The 13,686-nt window shown below is 44.9% G+C and overlaps 1 protein-coding gene across 1 annotated transcript; it reads right to left on the bottom strand.

Annotated features, from left to right (window-relative positions):
* Positions 1-4,226: 4,226 nt before the first annotated feature.
* On the bottom strand, positions 4,227-7,926 carry LOC123146905 (transmembrane 9 superfamily member 9). The gene is made up of 7 exons (XM_044566169.1): positions 7,670-7,926; positions 6,681-6,845; positions 6,488-6,597; positions 6,293-6,401; positions 6,096-6,208; positions 5,868-6,018; positions 4,227-5,732 (listed from the first exon to the last, which is right to left on the bottom strand). The coding sequence occupies exons 1-7, from the start codon at positions 7,790-7,792 to the stop codon at positions 4,575-4,577; spliced, it is 1,929 nt and encodes a 642-aa protein (XP_044422104.1). The 5' UTR covers positions 7,793-7,926; the 3' UTR covers positions 4,227-4,574.
* Positions 7,927-13,686: the final 5,760 nt, after the last annotated feature.

The raw sequence follows: 13,686 nt of genomic DNA, 5'->3' as shown, positions 1-13,686 counted from the left end.
TATGAACTGTGCAATTCAATTTCATCAATACCGGTTATACCAATATGAATGACTATATTTGGTTGTTGTTAAGCTTGTTCTAGCGAGCATATGCCTCTTTTAACGGTTTTTGGTTGTTCGTTGTTTGTAGTTAGCATATGTCCAGTTTCAATTGCTATCTTTGGTTGTTCGCAGTATGCCTTGTTTCTTTGAGTTATTAATAATGCAATGTTCTATATGTGCAAGTATGAACTGTGCAGTTCAATTTCATCAATACCAGTTTCAACAATACCACTATTAATGACTACATTTGGTCGTTGTTAAGCATGTTGTAGTTAACAGGTCTTTCCATTTTTATTTAACAATAACTAGTGTACTTAGACCGGCACGATACCAGTTTGAATGACTATATTTTCTTGTTGTTAAATGTTAGGCTTGTTGAAGTTAACACACCTTTCCACTTCTTGTTTTGCTTAACTAGCGTGCTTAAACCTGCACATTGAGGCTATCATTTGGATATTGTGTTGTCTACCATGGATATATTTGGTTGATATTTAGCCTGTTGTGCTTAACATGCCTTTTGATGTACTTACACATGACAGTATTGGGAACTACTCTTGTTTTCCATCGAGGTTTCATCCCATGGCTTAAATATACTCACTATTCAGGATATCGGTAGCTGGTCCATATAAGTCAGGGGCTGATAAGGGATTAATCGTTAAATCGGACATTTAACTGTATATATGTGTAACCCATTTATCGGTAGGTTAACTAGAGCCATATCTAATATATTTGAGGCTACATAGCAACATGCATTGTACTGAATGTCTAAATATGCAATCCTAGGCTACATAAAAATAAGGAAGAGTGTTATCTTTAATGTTATGATGATGTCTAGATATACATAGAAGAGCAACACAGCAGTAGTTAACTGCAGATAATTGGTCGATATTTGTAAAAATGTAATAAACTACCTCCTCCCCATAATGTAAGATGTCAATTCATTCAATATGTGAGTAGATTGGATGTTATAAGATCTTACATAATGGGACGGAGGGAGTGTTGTACTACATCATTGTGCAATTGTTGTTTAGCTTCTAATATTAACTTGGTTCTTTTAGGCACATATGTCATTGGTAAATATCCGCACTTTGACCCTTCCTGCGTATGGGGCAATGAGATATTGATGAACTAGCATCAAGTAAGGAAACTGATAAAGATTGTTAGTAAAATGGGTCAAAAGATGGCAATTAAACTATTTGTTTACACTCTATCGAAGACAATAATGAACTGCAGGATGGTAAGTAAGAACTATGTAGCCTTCCTTTTACTTCCCATAATGAGTTGCGTTAGATGACAATGCGTGAATCTTTTTCCTTTGCAGTGGTTCCGAAAGAAGTTTACTCAAGATTACCTCTCGACCTACATGATTAAATGATTGGTGGGCATGCAAAGGTTAAAGTATTTCTACCAGAACACGATGACTATCTAGATGTCCTCATGAAGACAGTGAAGGATGGGTGGTCGGCCATCACAAGGGGTTGGACTAGAGTCGTGTGTGCCTTCTGCATGGAGGAGGGCACAATATGGGCATTCCGTTTCACCTTGTTCAGTAACCAGAATGTCTTTCGCTTCTTTCTTTAGCATCTTTAATAGTACAAGTATACAACCGTGGTTCATCATTCTTTATTTGGTGCTTATGTAATTCTTTTTGTGTAATTCTTGAACATATGTAGCTGTGAATCGGATAATACATTGGTTGTTGAACCTGATGGATATGAATAAAGTTATAGCCTACTTTCGAATTCAAATTCGATACAATTTTAAATAGTAGCAATTAAATTAAGGTGAAATTACGCTCTGCGGGTCATTACGGCGCACACGGTCTGTAAAGCACAACGTGTGTGATGTACATCATAATCCGGCACGATACACAGAGTGGAAACGTGTGTAACCATGCACACAGTTTCCATTCGCAAGGCGTGTGTGATGTCAGATAATATCACAAAAGCTGCGAGCAAACTAAATATTTGTGATAGTGGCCTTATCATACACAGTTTACAATCATGAACTGTTTCTGATGTCGTACGCATCGTAAACGTTGCACCACAGAATAGCGTGTGTGATAGTTATCATGTACGACACTGTTACGATGGTCTGACGTTTCATAATTCTATCCGACACGCGTACGATGATTAGTTAATCTTCTTAATTATATACCGCATACGGTTCAGGAGGAGTGAATGTGTGTGATTGTCTGCTTATCATACACGTTTTATAATCATGAACTGTTTGTGATGAAACGCGCATCGTAAACGTATCACCACAGAATACCGACTGCGATGGTAACGCGAGCACAAACGAGTAGCAAGGATAGAGCGTTTGGGATATTCGAGATATCGCAAACAGGTGTCAGAAGACTCGTGTTTGGGATAGATGTCGGCATCGCATATGCTTAGTTATGCAAAATGTATGCATTGCCACTATCTATCCCCGACGGTTTCTGGATCGTGTGGGAAGGACCCCTCCTATCACACACACAGGCAAGGCGACGGTTTAAAATGTCGTCATGGAAAGAGGTTAAAACCGTTTGTATATCAGCTCGCTATACTAGTGGTAGATCGTCCGGACCCGGAGCAGAGACTCATTCATATAGCTTGTAACACCGTTTTTTAATTTTTTTAAAAAACATCCTCATTCGGTACATTAACCTCTGAAGAGAAAAGGTTCTAAAAGTATTCGCTAATCAAGCTACTCATCAGACTCATTATCTTCTCTCCAAACTCCTTATTCATCCAACAATTTCTTGATATGATTTCTCTTCTTATGAGCAGTTGCAAAATTGTTTAAAAAACTTGGTATTCCTATCGCCAAACTTCAACTAGTTCGCACGACTCCGTTATACCAATAAATTTCTTCCTTTTCCAAGTTCTCCACTATTTTAATGAGTAAGTGTCGCTGTCGGTCCGCTGCCTTGTCAGTAAGGAGGCCCAACCGCAGTTGTTCCAACTCAGCCTTGAGCTCTTTTAGGCGGCGATGAGGTGCCTTCAGGATCTCCCTATCCCAGTCATGCATGGTTGCTGCTGCGGTGTGCTCCCATGCATCTGTTACTAGTTGCATAATATTCTCCTCCTGGAGCCACCTCGCCTCAAATTTCTTCACATACGCGCGCTGCTGGTCACCCTGCACATCGCCCTCTTTGTCCACAAAGATCGGTCGATGGTTAGATTTTGTGTGATGCGTTGATCACCTTAGCATGCGGAAAGAGACCATGAATTGCCCATTACACACGACCCTATGAGACATTCCCGCAACCTCCTCCTTCGCCAAGTGAGTTGATCTCATGAGAACCCCATATCTTCTGACTCACATTCTACTAGAGCATCTCTGAATCTCTCCATCATACTCATCGGCCGTGGCGCCCCTCCCTCCTTTTCATGAGAATATAGTATCTCGTTAAAATCACCTGCTACTAGCCATGGTATGCGGATCTACTCATAGAGAGTGTTAATATAGCCCCAAGAGAGGTGCTTATCTTCCCAATTTGGCTCCCCATAGAAGCCCGTAAATCTTCACGTCTCCTCCCGCGAGCTACCCACTAGCACATCAATGAAATTTTTGCTCTTGTCCCGAACCTGGATAGTAATCAGGTTACACCAAAACAGGAGCAAGCCACCGCTTGCAGGTGGCTTGCTCCTGCACTCTCATGAACGTCCACCTTGTCCATCTTTAGTTTTTTCCTCAACTTTTCTGCCTTAACTGTGTTCAGATATGTCATATGTTTCAGACAGAAAAACCATGTCTAGCCCCCATTGCTTCTGGACGTCCAGGAGTGCTCTAACTGCCTTGGTGTTTGGCCACACCACGGCAGTTCCAACACAGGAGTTTCATTGCTGACTGTATCATGTGATTGATGTCGAAGAAACTCCTCGTCAGCGAATCACCCGGAGGACTGCAGATCCCAGCTTCGCATCAATGATTAACGACGGAAACTCACGACCAGCGGTAGCCGCCGGAGGTCAGTAGACCCAGCTTTGCAACAGTGATCAACGACAAAACTCCCGGTCAACAAAGCCGCCAGGGGAACAGAAAACAGAGACCAGAGGGTGTGCGATTGCCGCCGCTAGGAGCTGTGTCTCCCGGTCAGACTCATGTGTGGACACCTGTGATGTAGGCGGTTGGAGATGCCCTAACTAGTCACAATATTTTTCACTGCAGTGGTATATATCCAATAAAAAGGCTCAATGTACGTCAACAATTACATTACATTCTGGCATGAAGTAATTGAGATTTATCAGCATCCATATACAATTCAGAATAGGTACTTTATCAGCATCCACATACAATTCACAACAGGTACTTCACAGGCATCCTCGTGATCCAGATGCTAAAGCCAAAAAAGGAACAAGAGAATAAAACTCACGGAGCTAGCTATGATAGTTTAACCATGGATAACACATCACCACTTCATCTTTAACAGCCAGCTTTCAGAACTCAGAATTGATGCCATAGATAGCTAAATTTAGAGGGTGGCATTCACTGGCCACATCATCGACCTTCACCATGTCAACAGAAAATTAGGGAGAAGAACACTATTACTCAATCTTCACAGACGAGTAAATCAGCCTAGTGAACATTAAACAGGCATAGAATCCAATTGTACCCGTCAAGGCAAAGAACGCATATGAGGCGATGAGCATGTAGCCGAAGTAAAGGATGGCTGACACAAACTTTGTGATCTCCAGCTTTGTGTAGAAGTAGAAAGTCGCATACAGGAAGAGGTACAGGGCAGAAGATCCTGATGTCAAGTATGATCTCCACCACCACAGGTAATCCTCACTGCATAGCTGGAAGTAGCAGAGCACAATCGAGATCTCGGCACATGTGACGATTAGAATCAGGAAGACAAGGAAGAGGAACCCAAAGATGTAGTAGAATTGGTGCAGCCAGATGGAGGTCAGGATAAAGAAGAGCTCAATGAACACAGCTCCAAATGGAAGGATCCCTCCAATTAGAATCGAAAAGATTGAGTTCATGTACCAGGCTTGCTCAGGTACCTGCCTGGGAATCTTGTTTGTTTTCACTGGGTCTTCAATGGCTGGTTTCTTGAAACCAAGGTAACTCCCAACAAACACTAAAGGCACCGAGATACCAAACCAAAGGAGGACAAGGGCAAACATTGTGGTGAATGGAACTGCACCAGAGGACTTCTGCCCCCAGATAAGAATATTCAAGAAGAAGAAAACAGTGAACACACTGCCAGGGAAGGTGAATGCTGTCCTCAAGGCAATGTTCTTCCACTCTGAGCCCTTGAACAACTTGTAAAGACGTGAAGAAGAGTAGCCAGCAAGCAAACCCATGAAAACCCAAAGCAAGAGCATAGCTGTCATCAGTCCACCTCTGTTGGATGGAGAAAGGAAGCCAAGGACTGCAAAGACCATCGTGACAAGCATCATGCCAAAAAACTGGACACCTGTACCAACATAAACACAGAGCCAATCAGAGTTGGCAGGCGGCCTGAAAACATCACCATGAACAAGCTTCCATCCAGTTTCTTCTTGGGCTTCCTCCTGAGTCTCAAGCTGGTTATACTTGGAGATATCCCGATAAAGGGTTCGAAGCATGATCATTGCAACCATTCCGGAAAGGAAGAGAACGATCATGAGAGAATTTACAATGGAGAACCAATGGATTTGATCATCTGTCATCAGCAGATAACTATCCCAGCGAGATGCCCACTTGATATCACTCTCCTGCAAGTTGATAAGAGTAGTTGAAAGAATTAGTAAATAATATCAAGCTCCACCTAGGACACACTAAACAATACTATAGCAAATAAAATCACTTCAATAGTGTCGAACCTAAAAGGTTTACACATTAATTATCACCTTGAAATCCACATCGTATGTGAAGACAATGTCTTTGCCAGCTTCAACCTCCAGAGGAGAATCAGATGATGTAATTATACGTTTCGCATTCGGATCGCAAGTGGTCAGATGAGTCTTCCTGTCATTCCACTGTCCATATTCGTGCTTCACACTGCAGCATATGCCATTGTTTTTCAGATTCAAATCACCAAAACCTGAATTTTCAAATAATTATAAGCTCAAATGTACCTGTAGGGTTTTACTTCAAAGGCCACTATCCTAGAAACATCCCTTTGTGCATCCCTGTGATATTTCACCGTAAAGGACAAATGATTGTGGATGAAGTACTTTTCATCCTTACTCTGTCAAACAACCAAGAAAAGTAAAGTGCACAGAAGAACTTTGCCCCCAGATGACATTGATCAATACATAATAGTTTAACTTACCCCTGAGTATTGTCCTTTGGCTCCAACATGGAACCCATGTTGATAGAAATAAGCACCTTCTTGATCCACTCTTTGAATAGGAACAACTAGAGGTAGGTTGTCAAGAATCCTGTTGGATGTAGAGAATTTATGTGAGACCTACCGATAGACATCAATAAAATCTTAGATAATCCAGAAATTAAATGACTAACATACATGTTCACGCGGTACTCATCTTCAATCTTTTCCTTGAGAACCTTTCCTTCTTTTTCCCCAACTGAAATCTTGCAGACTATTTGACACATCTGAGGTACCCTCATTTCAAACTGGAAAACATAGACATGAAAAGTTAAAGGCCAACTGTGCAAAGTACCGGGCAAAGAAAACAATGGATAGAAAAAGAACAAACCACATATGGAGAGTTCTCAATGCGATCCCCACGGAGAACTTCACCCAGATTTTCAGCACTGTCAACGATCGTATCTGGCTTACAGAATGGGAGAGAGTAGAAGGAGTAGGGAAGTTGTGTCTTAATTGAAGTCAGTTTATTGACTTTCACAGGGAGATGGTCTTTCTGCATTGAACCATAATAATTCAGTTAGCAGTTGCATACGAACAAGTGAATCCCAGTTAACTGAACTCTAAGGGGGAAAAAAGGTGAGCATGGAGCACGGCCCAAAACTTGCATAAACCATTTGCCAGCTTAGTGCATAATGTATGCTAGTAAGTTGGATATGAATTATTAGATGGAGATTCAGATCTTTGAGTGAACAACCAACAAATGTAATTCCTATGAAAATCCTTTGAATCAAAGAAGCACTGACAGTGTTGAGAAGGGCCACACATCCTAGCGAACTCCAGTTTTAAAGGCCAATGTTTTTTCCCACCTGAGATTTTACAGCTTATAAACGAGCAAATCTGCATTCCGAAACTTATTCGGTCCTCGAAAATCACTTATAGGCAACTTATATCACGATTTAGTGACAAGCATTGACGACCATAAATCATCTTTTAAATCCGCATTGCCGCCAGCACACGAGCTGCCAATCAGCCGTCAATCTCCGTGCATTGACTACTAAATCTCGTCACCCCATTCCCATGGCATGTTCATTCGTCCTAACGCAAAAGCAGGCGCGGGGGCAACCATAATTTCGAGCGACAAGCATAGTTCTAAGTTTGGCTTCTCGAAATGCATACACTCCGCGCACCACCTACATTGCGCGAGGCCACATCACAATCTAACCCCGTGACAGCACGGAGATCTCCGAGACACCCAGCCGCGCGAGCCCAGATCTGGGCATGCTGCGCCCAGATCCGACCAGAACACGATCCTGCGCGGGAGGGGTCCACGCAAGCAGGGAGGAAATAGAGTTTGCCGCAAGATAGTACGGTGGGTACCTTTTCGAAGTCGTTGGGCGCGACGCCCGGGAGGTAGAACCCGGCGGCCGGGACCACGAGGAGGCAGAGCGCGGCGAGGACGACGGACAGAGCCGCCGCCGTCGCCGGCAGCGATATCGTCATGGGGAACCGAGGCGGTGGGCGAGGGTCGCTCACGGTTCGCTCGAGCGCTCGGGCCGGTGAGAGTGGCGAGAGGAGAATGGCTTTTCCGTTGCGACGAGGTGGTGTTTTAATGGAGCAAGAAAATGCGAAAGCGTCGTATTCCTACCTAGCCTTTTTTTCATATTTTTTTTCTTTTACGTCAATACCAAAGCTCACGCATCTTTTCATTTATAGAAGGAATAAGAAAGAGTACAGATAAGGGTACATGGCATGACACGAACGCAAAAAGGCCCACCAAGCCCTAAACAAGAGAGGCGGACCGAACCAACAAGACGACTAACATCACCAAATACTAGAACCAGGGACACCGAGAGCGAACAAGATTGCTCCTTCAAGAAGGAAAAACGGCACGCAACGCCGCCGCCATCTGGTCTGGAGAACCGGACTTAGAGTCCCCCCTGAGCGCGAAGAGGGCGCAAATGAAGGCCGTGGCAGCAGCCGAGCAGAGATTTCTCCCTGGCCTGATTCTGAGCAATCCTATAGCCGTCGGATCCGAAAAATTGAGATGGGGAAGTCGTTGTTGGTTGGAGCCGCCAAATCTGGAGGGGGGTAGGCCGCCGGAACGTGGAACCTGGCACCACAGACACACGGCAAAGGATCTGGCACAAAGCGAGGCGTGGAGGTACATCATCAGAGGTACGGTGAGGCGGAGAGAACCGGCGTGGGGGAAGCAGCAGCGATAAAGTGACACCGGTAAGCAAAGACTGCAAAGAGCGCAGATCTGAGTTGTTGTGTTTGTAGTTGTGCTCCTTCCAGCTCATTTGGCCATGCAGATCTGAGTTGTCACTTGAGAACGCAGGTCCACAGGCCGTCGGGGCCGAGGCAACACCAACAAAGACCCACTGTGAGGCGCCGCATGAACACCACAACACCAAGCCGGCGCGCAGCAAAAGGCAGCTGCCGCTAGGGAATCAAGCACTATTGCATCAACAATCACCATGCACGAGCAGCCACCAAAGCACGAGGGAGGTGGGCGCCGCCGGAGACAAGGGCCTCCGACACGAGGCAGACCCGCGACTGGCCACAGCGCCCACATCCACCTCCCAACAAGTTGCAGCACCAGCAACGAGCTGGGTTACGCCCACGGGGAGGGAGGGCTGCAGAGGATACCTCCCATGCCACGGCCAAGCCGCAACACCGGCAGGGCCGACCAGGGGAGGCGCAGTCCGATGTAGACGCGCACAAGATCGGGTCTTAGGTGGAAGGGGATGTCGCGCTCGAGACGGGGGGGGCCGCCGCCAACATGGCCAAGGCTAGGCCGCATGTTGGCTGGACCGGCAGGGAAGGGGTGCTGGAGGTGGAGCACCACAATCGGCCGGGGTGAGTGCCTAGATACCATCCAAGGCGAACCAGAAACCACACGGTGGAGCCCCAGCCGGGGGAGGCCACTCACGTTGCCTATGTAGTGGGAAAGAGGTTGCCAGGAGAGGCCATCCTCGTCGGAGGAGGAGGCCACCGACCTCGTCCGGGGCCGGATCTGGAGGGGAGGTGCAAAGGGGGAGGGTAGCTGGATGATGGGGAGAAGAAATGGCCCAGCCACCACCATCCCAGATCCTGGCGCGGCTTCGCTGGCCAGCCCTCCGACGACGGCGACACGGGGGTGATTGCTTATATCTGCGTTGGTAATTCCCCGAAGAGGAGATGATGATGCAGCACAGCAAATGTAAGTATTTTCCTCAGTTATGAAACCAAGGTTATCAATCCATTAGAAGAACCAAGCAACACTACGTAAATAGCACTTGCACACAAACCACAAAAACTTACAACCCAACGCGTAAGAGTAGTTGTCAATCCCTCCTCGGTATTGAGATAGATTAAATTGTATGAGATTTGATAAATAAATGTAACTAAAACACAAAATAAAATAAAGAAAGAAAAAGTGCATAAAGGTATTTTGGTTTTAATGATAGGAAATAGACCCCGGGGCCGTAGATTTCACTAGAGGCTTCTCTTGAGAAAATAGCATACGGTGGGTAAACAAATTACTGTTGGGCAATTGACAGAAAAGCAAATAATTATGACAATATCCAAGGCAATGATCATGTATATAGGCATCACGTTCAAGATTAGTAGACCGACTCCTGCCTGCATCTACTACTATTATTCCACACATCAACCGCTATCCAGCATGCATCTAGTGTATTAAGTTCATAGAAAAACGGAGTAATGCAATAAGAACGATGACATGATGTAGACAAGATCTATTCATGTAGTAATAGACTCCATCTTGTTATCCTTAATAGCAACGATACATGCATGTCATGTCTCTTTTTGTCACTGAGCTGAGTGTTGGGTTTCGTAGTAATTTCAAAAAATTTCCTACGCGCACACAGGATCATGTGATGCATAGCAACGAGAGGAGAGTGTTGTCTACGTACCCAACGCAGACCGACTGCGGAAGCGATGACACGACGTAGAGGAAGTAGTCGTACGTCTTCACGATCCAACCGATCAAGCACCGAAACTACGGCACCTCCGAGTTCGAGCACACGTTCAGCTCGATGACGATCCCCGGACTCCGATCCAGCAAAGTGTCAGGGAAGAGTTTCGTCAGCACGACGGCGTGGTGACGATCTTGATGAACTACAGCAGCAGGGCTTCGCCTAAACTCCGCTACAGTATTATCGAGGAATATGGTGGCAGGGGGCACCGCACACGGCTAAGGAATCGATCACGAGGATCAACTTGTGTCAACTTGTGTGTTTAGAGGTGCCCCTGCCTCCGTATATAAAGGAGCCAAGGGGGGGAGGAGGCGCCGGCCAGGAGGAGGTGGCGCAGGAGGAGTCCTACTCCTACCGGGAGTAGGACTCCCCTCCAATCCTATTCCAACTAGGAATCCCCAAAGGGGGAAAGAGGAGAAGGGTGGCCGGCCACCTCTCCTAGTCCTAATAGGACTAGGGGAAGGGGGGAGGCGCGCAGCCCTGGTGGGCAGCCCTTTCACCTTTCCACTAAGGCCCATGAAGGCCCATATGGTTCCCGGGGGGTTCCGGTAACCTCCCGGTAACCCGGTAAAATCCCGATTTCACCCGGAACACTTCCGATGTCCAAACATAGACTTCCAATATATCAATCTTTATGTCTCGACCATTTCGAGACTCCTCGTCATGTCCGTGATCACATCCGGGACTCCGAACAACCTTCGGTACATCAAAATGCATAAACTCATAATATAACTGTCATCGTAACCTTAAGCGTGCGGACCCTACGGGTTCGAGAACAATGTAGACATGACCGAGACACGTCTCTGGTCAATAACCAATAGCGGGACCTGGATGCCCATATTGGCTCCTACATATTCTACGAAGATCTTTATCGGTCAGACCGCATAACAACATACGTTGTTCCCTTTGTCATCGGTATGTTACTTGCCCGAGATTCGATCGTCGGTATCCAATACCTAGTTCAATCTCGTTACCGGCAAGTCTCTTTACTCGTTCCGTAATACATCATCTCACAACTAACATATTAGTTGTAATGCTTGCAAGGCTTATGTGATGTGTATTACCGAGAGGGCCCAGAGATACCTCTCCGACAATCGGAGTGACAAATCCTAATCTCGAAATACGCCAACCCAACATCGACCATTGGAGACACCTGTAGTACTCCTTTATAATCACCCAGTTACGTTGTGACGTTTGGTAGTACCCAAAGTGTTCCTCCGGTAAACGGGAGTTGCATAATCTCATAGTCATAGGAACATGTATAAGTCATGAAGAAAGCAATAGCAACATACTAAACGATCGGGTGCTAAGCTAATGGAATGGGTCATGTCAATCAGATCATTCTACTAATGATGTGACCTCGTTAATCAAATAACAACTCATTGTTCATGGTTAGGAAACATAACCATCTTTGATTAACGAGCTAGTCAAGTAGAGGCATACTAGTGACACTCTGTTTGTCTATGTATTCACACATGTATTATGTTTCCGGTAAATACAATTCTAGCATGAATAATAAACATTTATCATGATTATAAGGAAATAAATAATAACTTTATTATTGCCTCTAGGGCATATTTCCTTCAGTCTCCCACTTGCACTAGAGTCAATAATCTAGATTACACTGTAATGAATCTAACACCCATGGAGCTTTGGTGCTGATCATGTTTTGCTCGTGGAAGAGGCTTAGTCAACGGGTCTGCAACATTCAGATCCGTATGTATCTTGCAAATCTCTATGTCTCCCACCTGGACTAGATCCCGGATGGAGTTGAAGCGTCTCTTGATGTGTTTGGTCCTTTTGTGAAATCTGGATTCCTTTGCCAAGGCAATTGCACCAGTATTGTCACAAAAGATTTTCATTGGACCCGATGCACTAGGTATGACACCTAGATCGGATATGAACTCCTTCATCCAGACTCCTTCATTTGCTGCTTCCGAAGCAGCTATGTATTCCGCTTCACATGTAGATCCCGCTACGACGCTTTGTTTAGAACTGCACCAACTGACAGCTCCACCGTTTAATGTAAACACGTATCCGGTTTGCGATTTAGAATCGTCCGGATCAGTGTCAAAGCTTGCATCAACGTAACCTTTTACGATGAGCTCTTTGTCACTTCCATATACGAGAAACATATCCTTAGTCCTTTTCAGGTATTTCAGGATGTTCTTGACCGCTGTCCAGTGATCCATTCCTGGATTACTTTGGTACCTCCCTGCTAAACTTATAGCAAGGCACACATCAGGTCTGGTACACAGCATTGCATACATGATAGAGCCTATGGCTGATGCATAGGGAACATCTTTCATATTCTCTCTATCTTCTGCAGTGGTCGGGCATTGAGTCTTACTCAATTTCACACCTTGTAACACAGGCAAGAACCCTTTCTTCGCTTGATCCATTTTGAACTTCTTCAAAATTTTGTCAAGGTATGTGCTTTGTGAAAGTCCAATTAAGCGTCTTGATCTATCTCTATAGATCTTAATGCCTAATATGTAAGCAGCTTCACCGAGGTCTTTCATTGAAAAACTTTTATTCAAGTATCCCTTTATGCTATCCAGAAATTCTATATCATTTCCAATCAGTAATATGTCATCCACATATAATATCAGAAATGCTACAGAGCTCCCACTCACTTTCTTGTAAATACAGGCTTCTCCGAAAGTCTGTATAAAACCAAATGCTTTGATCACACTATCAAAACGTTTATTCCAACTCCGAGAGGCTTGCACCAGTCCATAAATGGATCGCTGGAGCTTGCACACTTTGTTAGCTCCCTTTGGATCGACAAAACCTTCTGGTTGCATCATATACAACTCTTCTTCCAGAAATCCATTCAGGAATGCAGTTTTGACATCCATTTGCCAAATTTCATAATCATAAAATGCGGCAATTGCTAACATGATTCGGACGGACTTAAGCATCGCTACGGGTGAGAAGGTCTCATCGTAGTCAATTCCTTGAACTTGCCGAAAACCTTTTGCGACAAGTCGAGCTTTGTAGACAGTAACATTACCATCAGCGTCAGTCTTCTTCTTAAAAATCCATTTATTCTCAATTGCTTGCCGATCATCGGGCAAGTCAACCAAAGTCCATACTTTGTTCTCATACATGGATCCCATCTCAGATTTCATGGCTTCAAGCCACTTTACGGAATCTGGGCTCACCATCGCTTCTTCATAGTTCGTAGGTTCATCATGATCTAGTAGCATGACCTCCAGAACAGGATTACCGTACCACTCTGGTGCGGATCTTACTCTGGTTGATCTACGCGGTTCAGTAGTATCTTGATCTGAAGTTTCATGATCATTATCATTGGCTTCCTCACTAACTGGTGTAGGTGTCACTGAAACAGTTTTCTGTGATGAACTACTTTCCAGTAAGGGAGCAGGTACAGTTACCTCGTCAAGTTCT

Source organism: Triticum aestivum, chromosome 7A (genome assembly GCF_018294505.1).
Source record: "Triticum aestivum cultivar Chinese Spring chromosome 7A, IWGSC CS RefSeq v2.1, whole genome shotgun sequence".
Taxonomy (NCBI): Eukaryota; Viridiplantae; Streptophyta; class Magnoliopsida; order Poales; family Poaceae; genus Triticum; species Triticum aestivum.
This window is presented reverse-complemented; position numbering and strand designations above follow the sequence as displayed.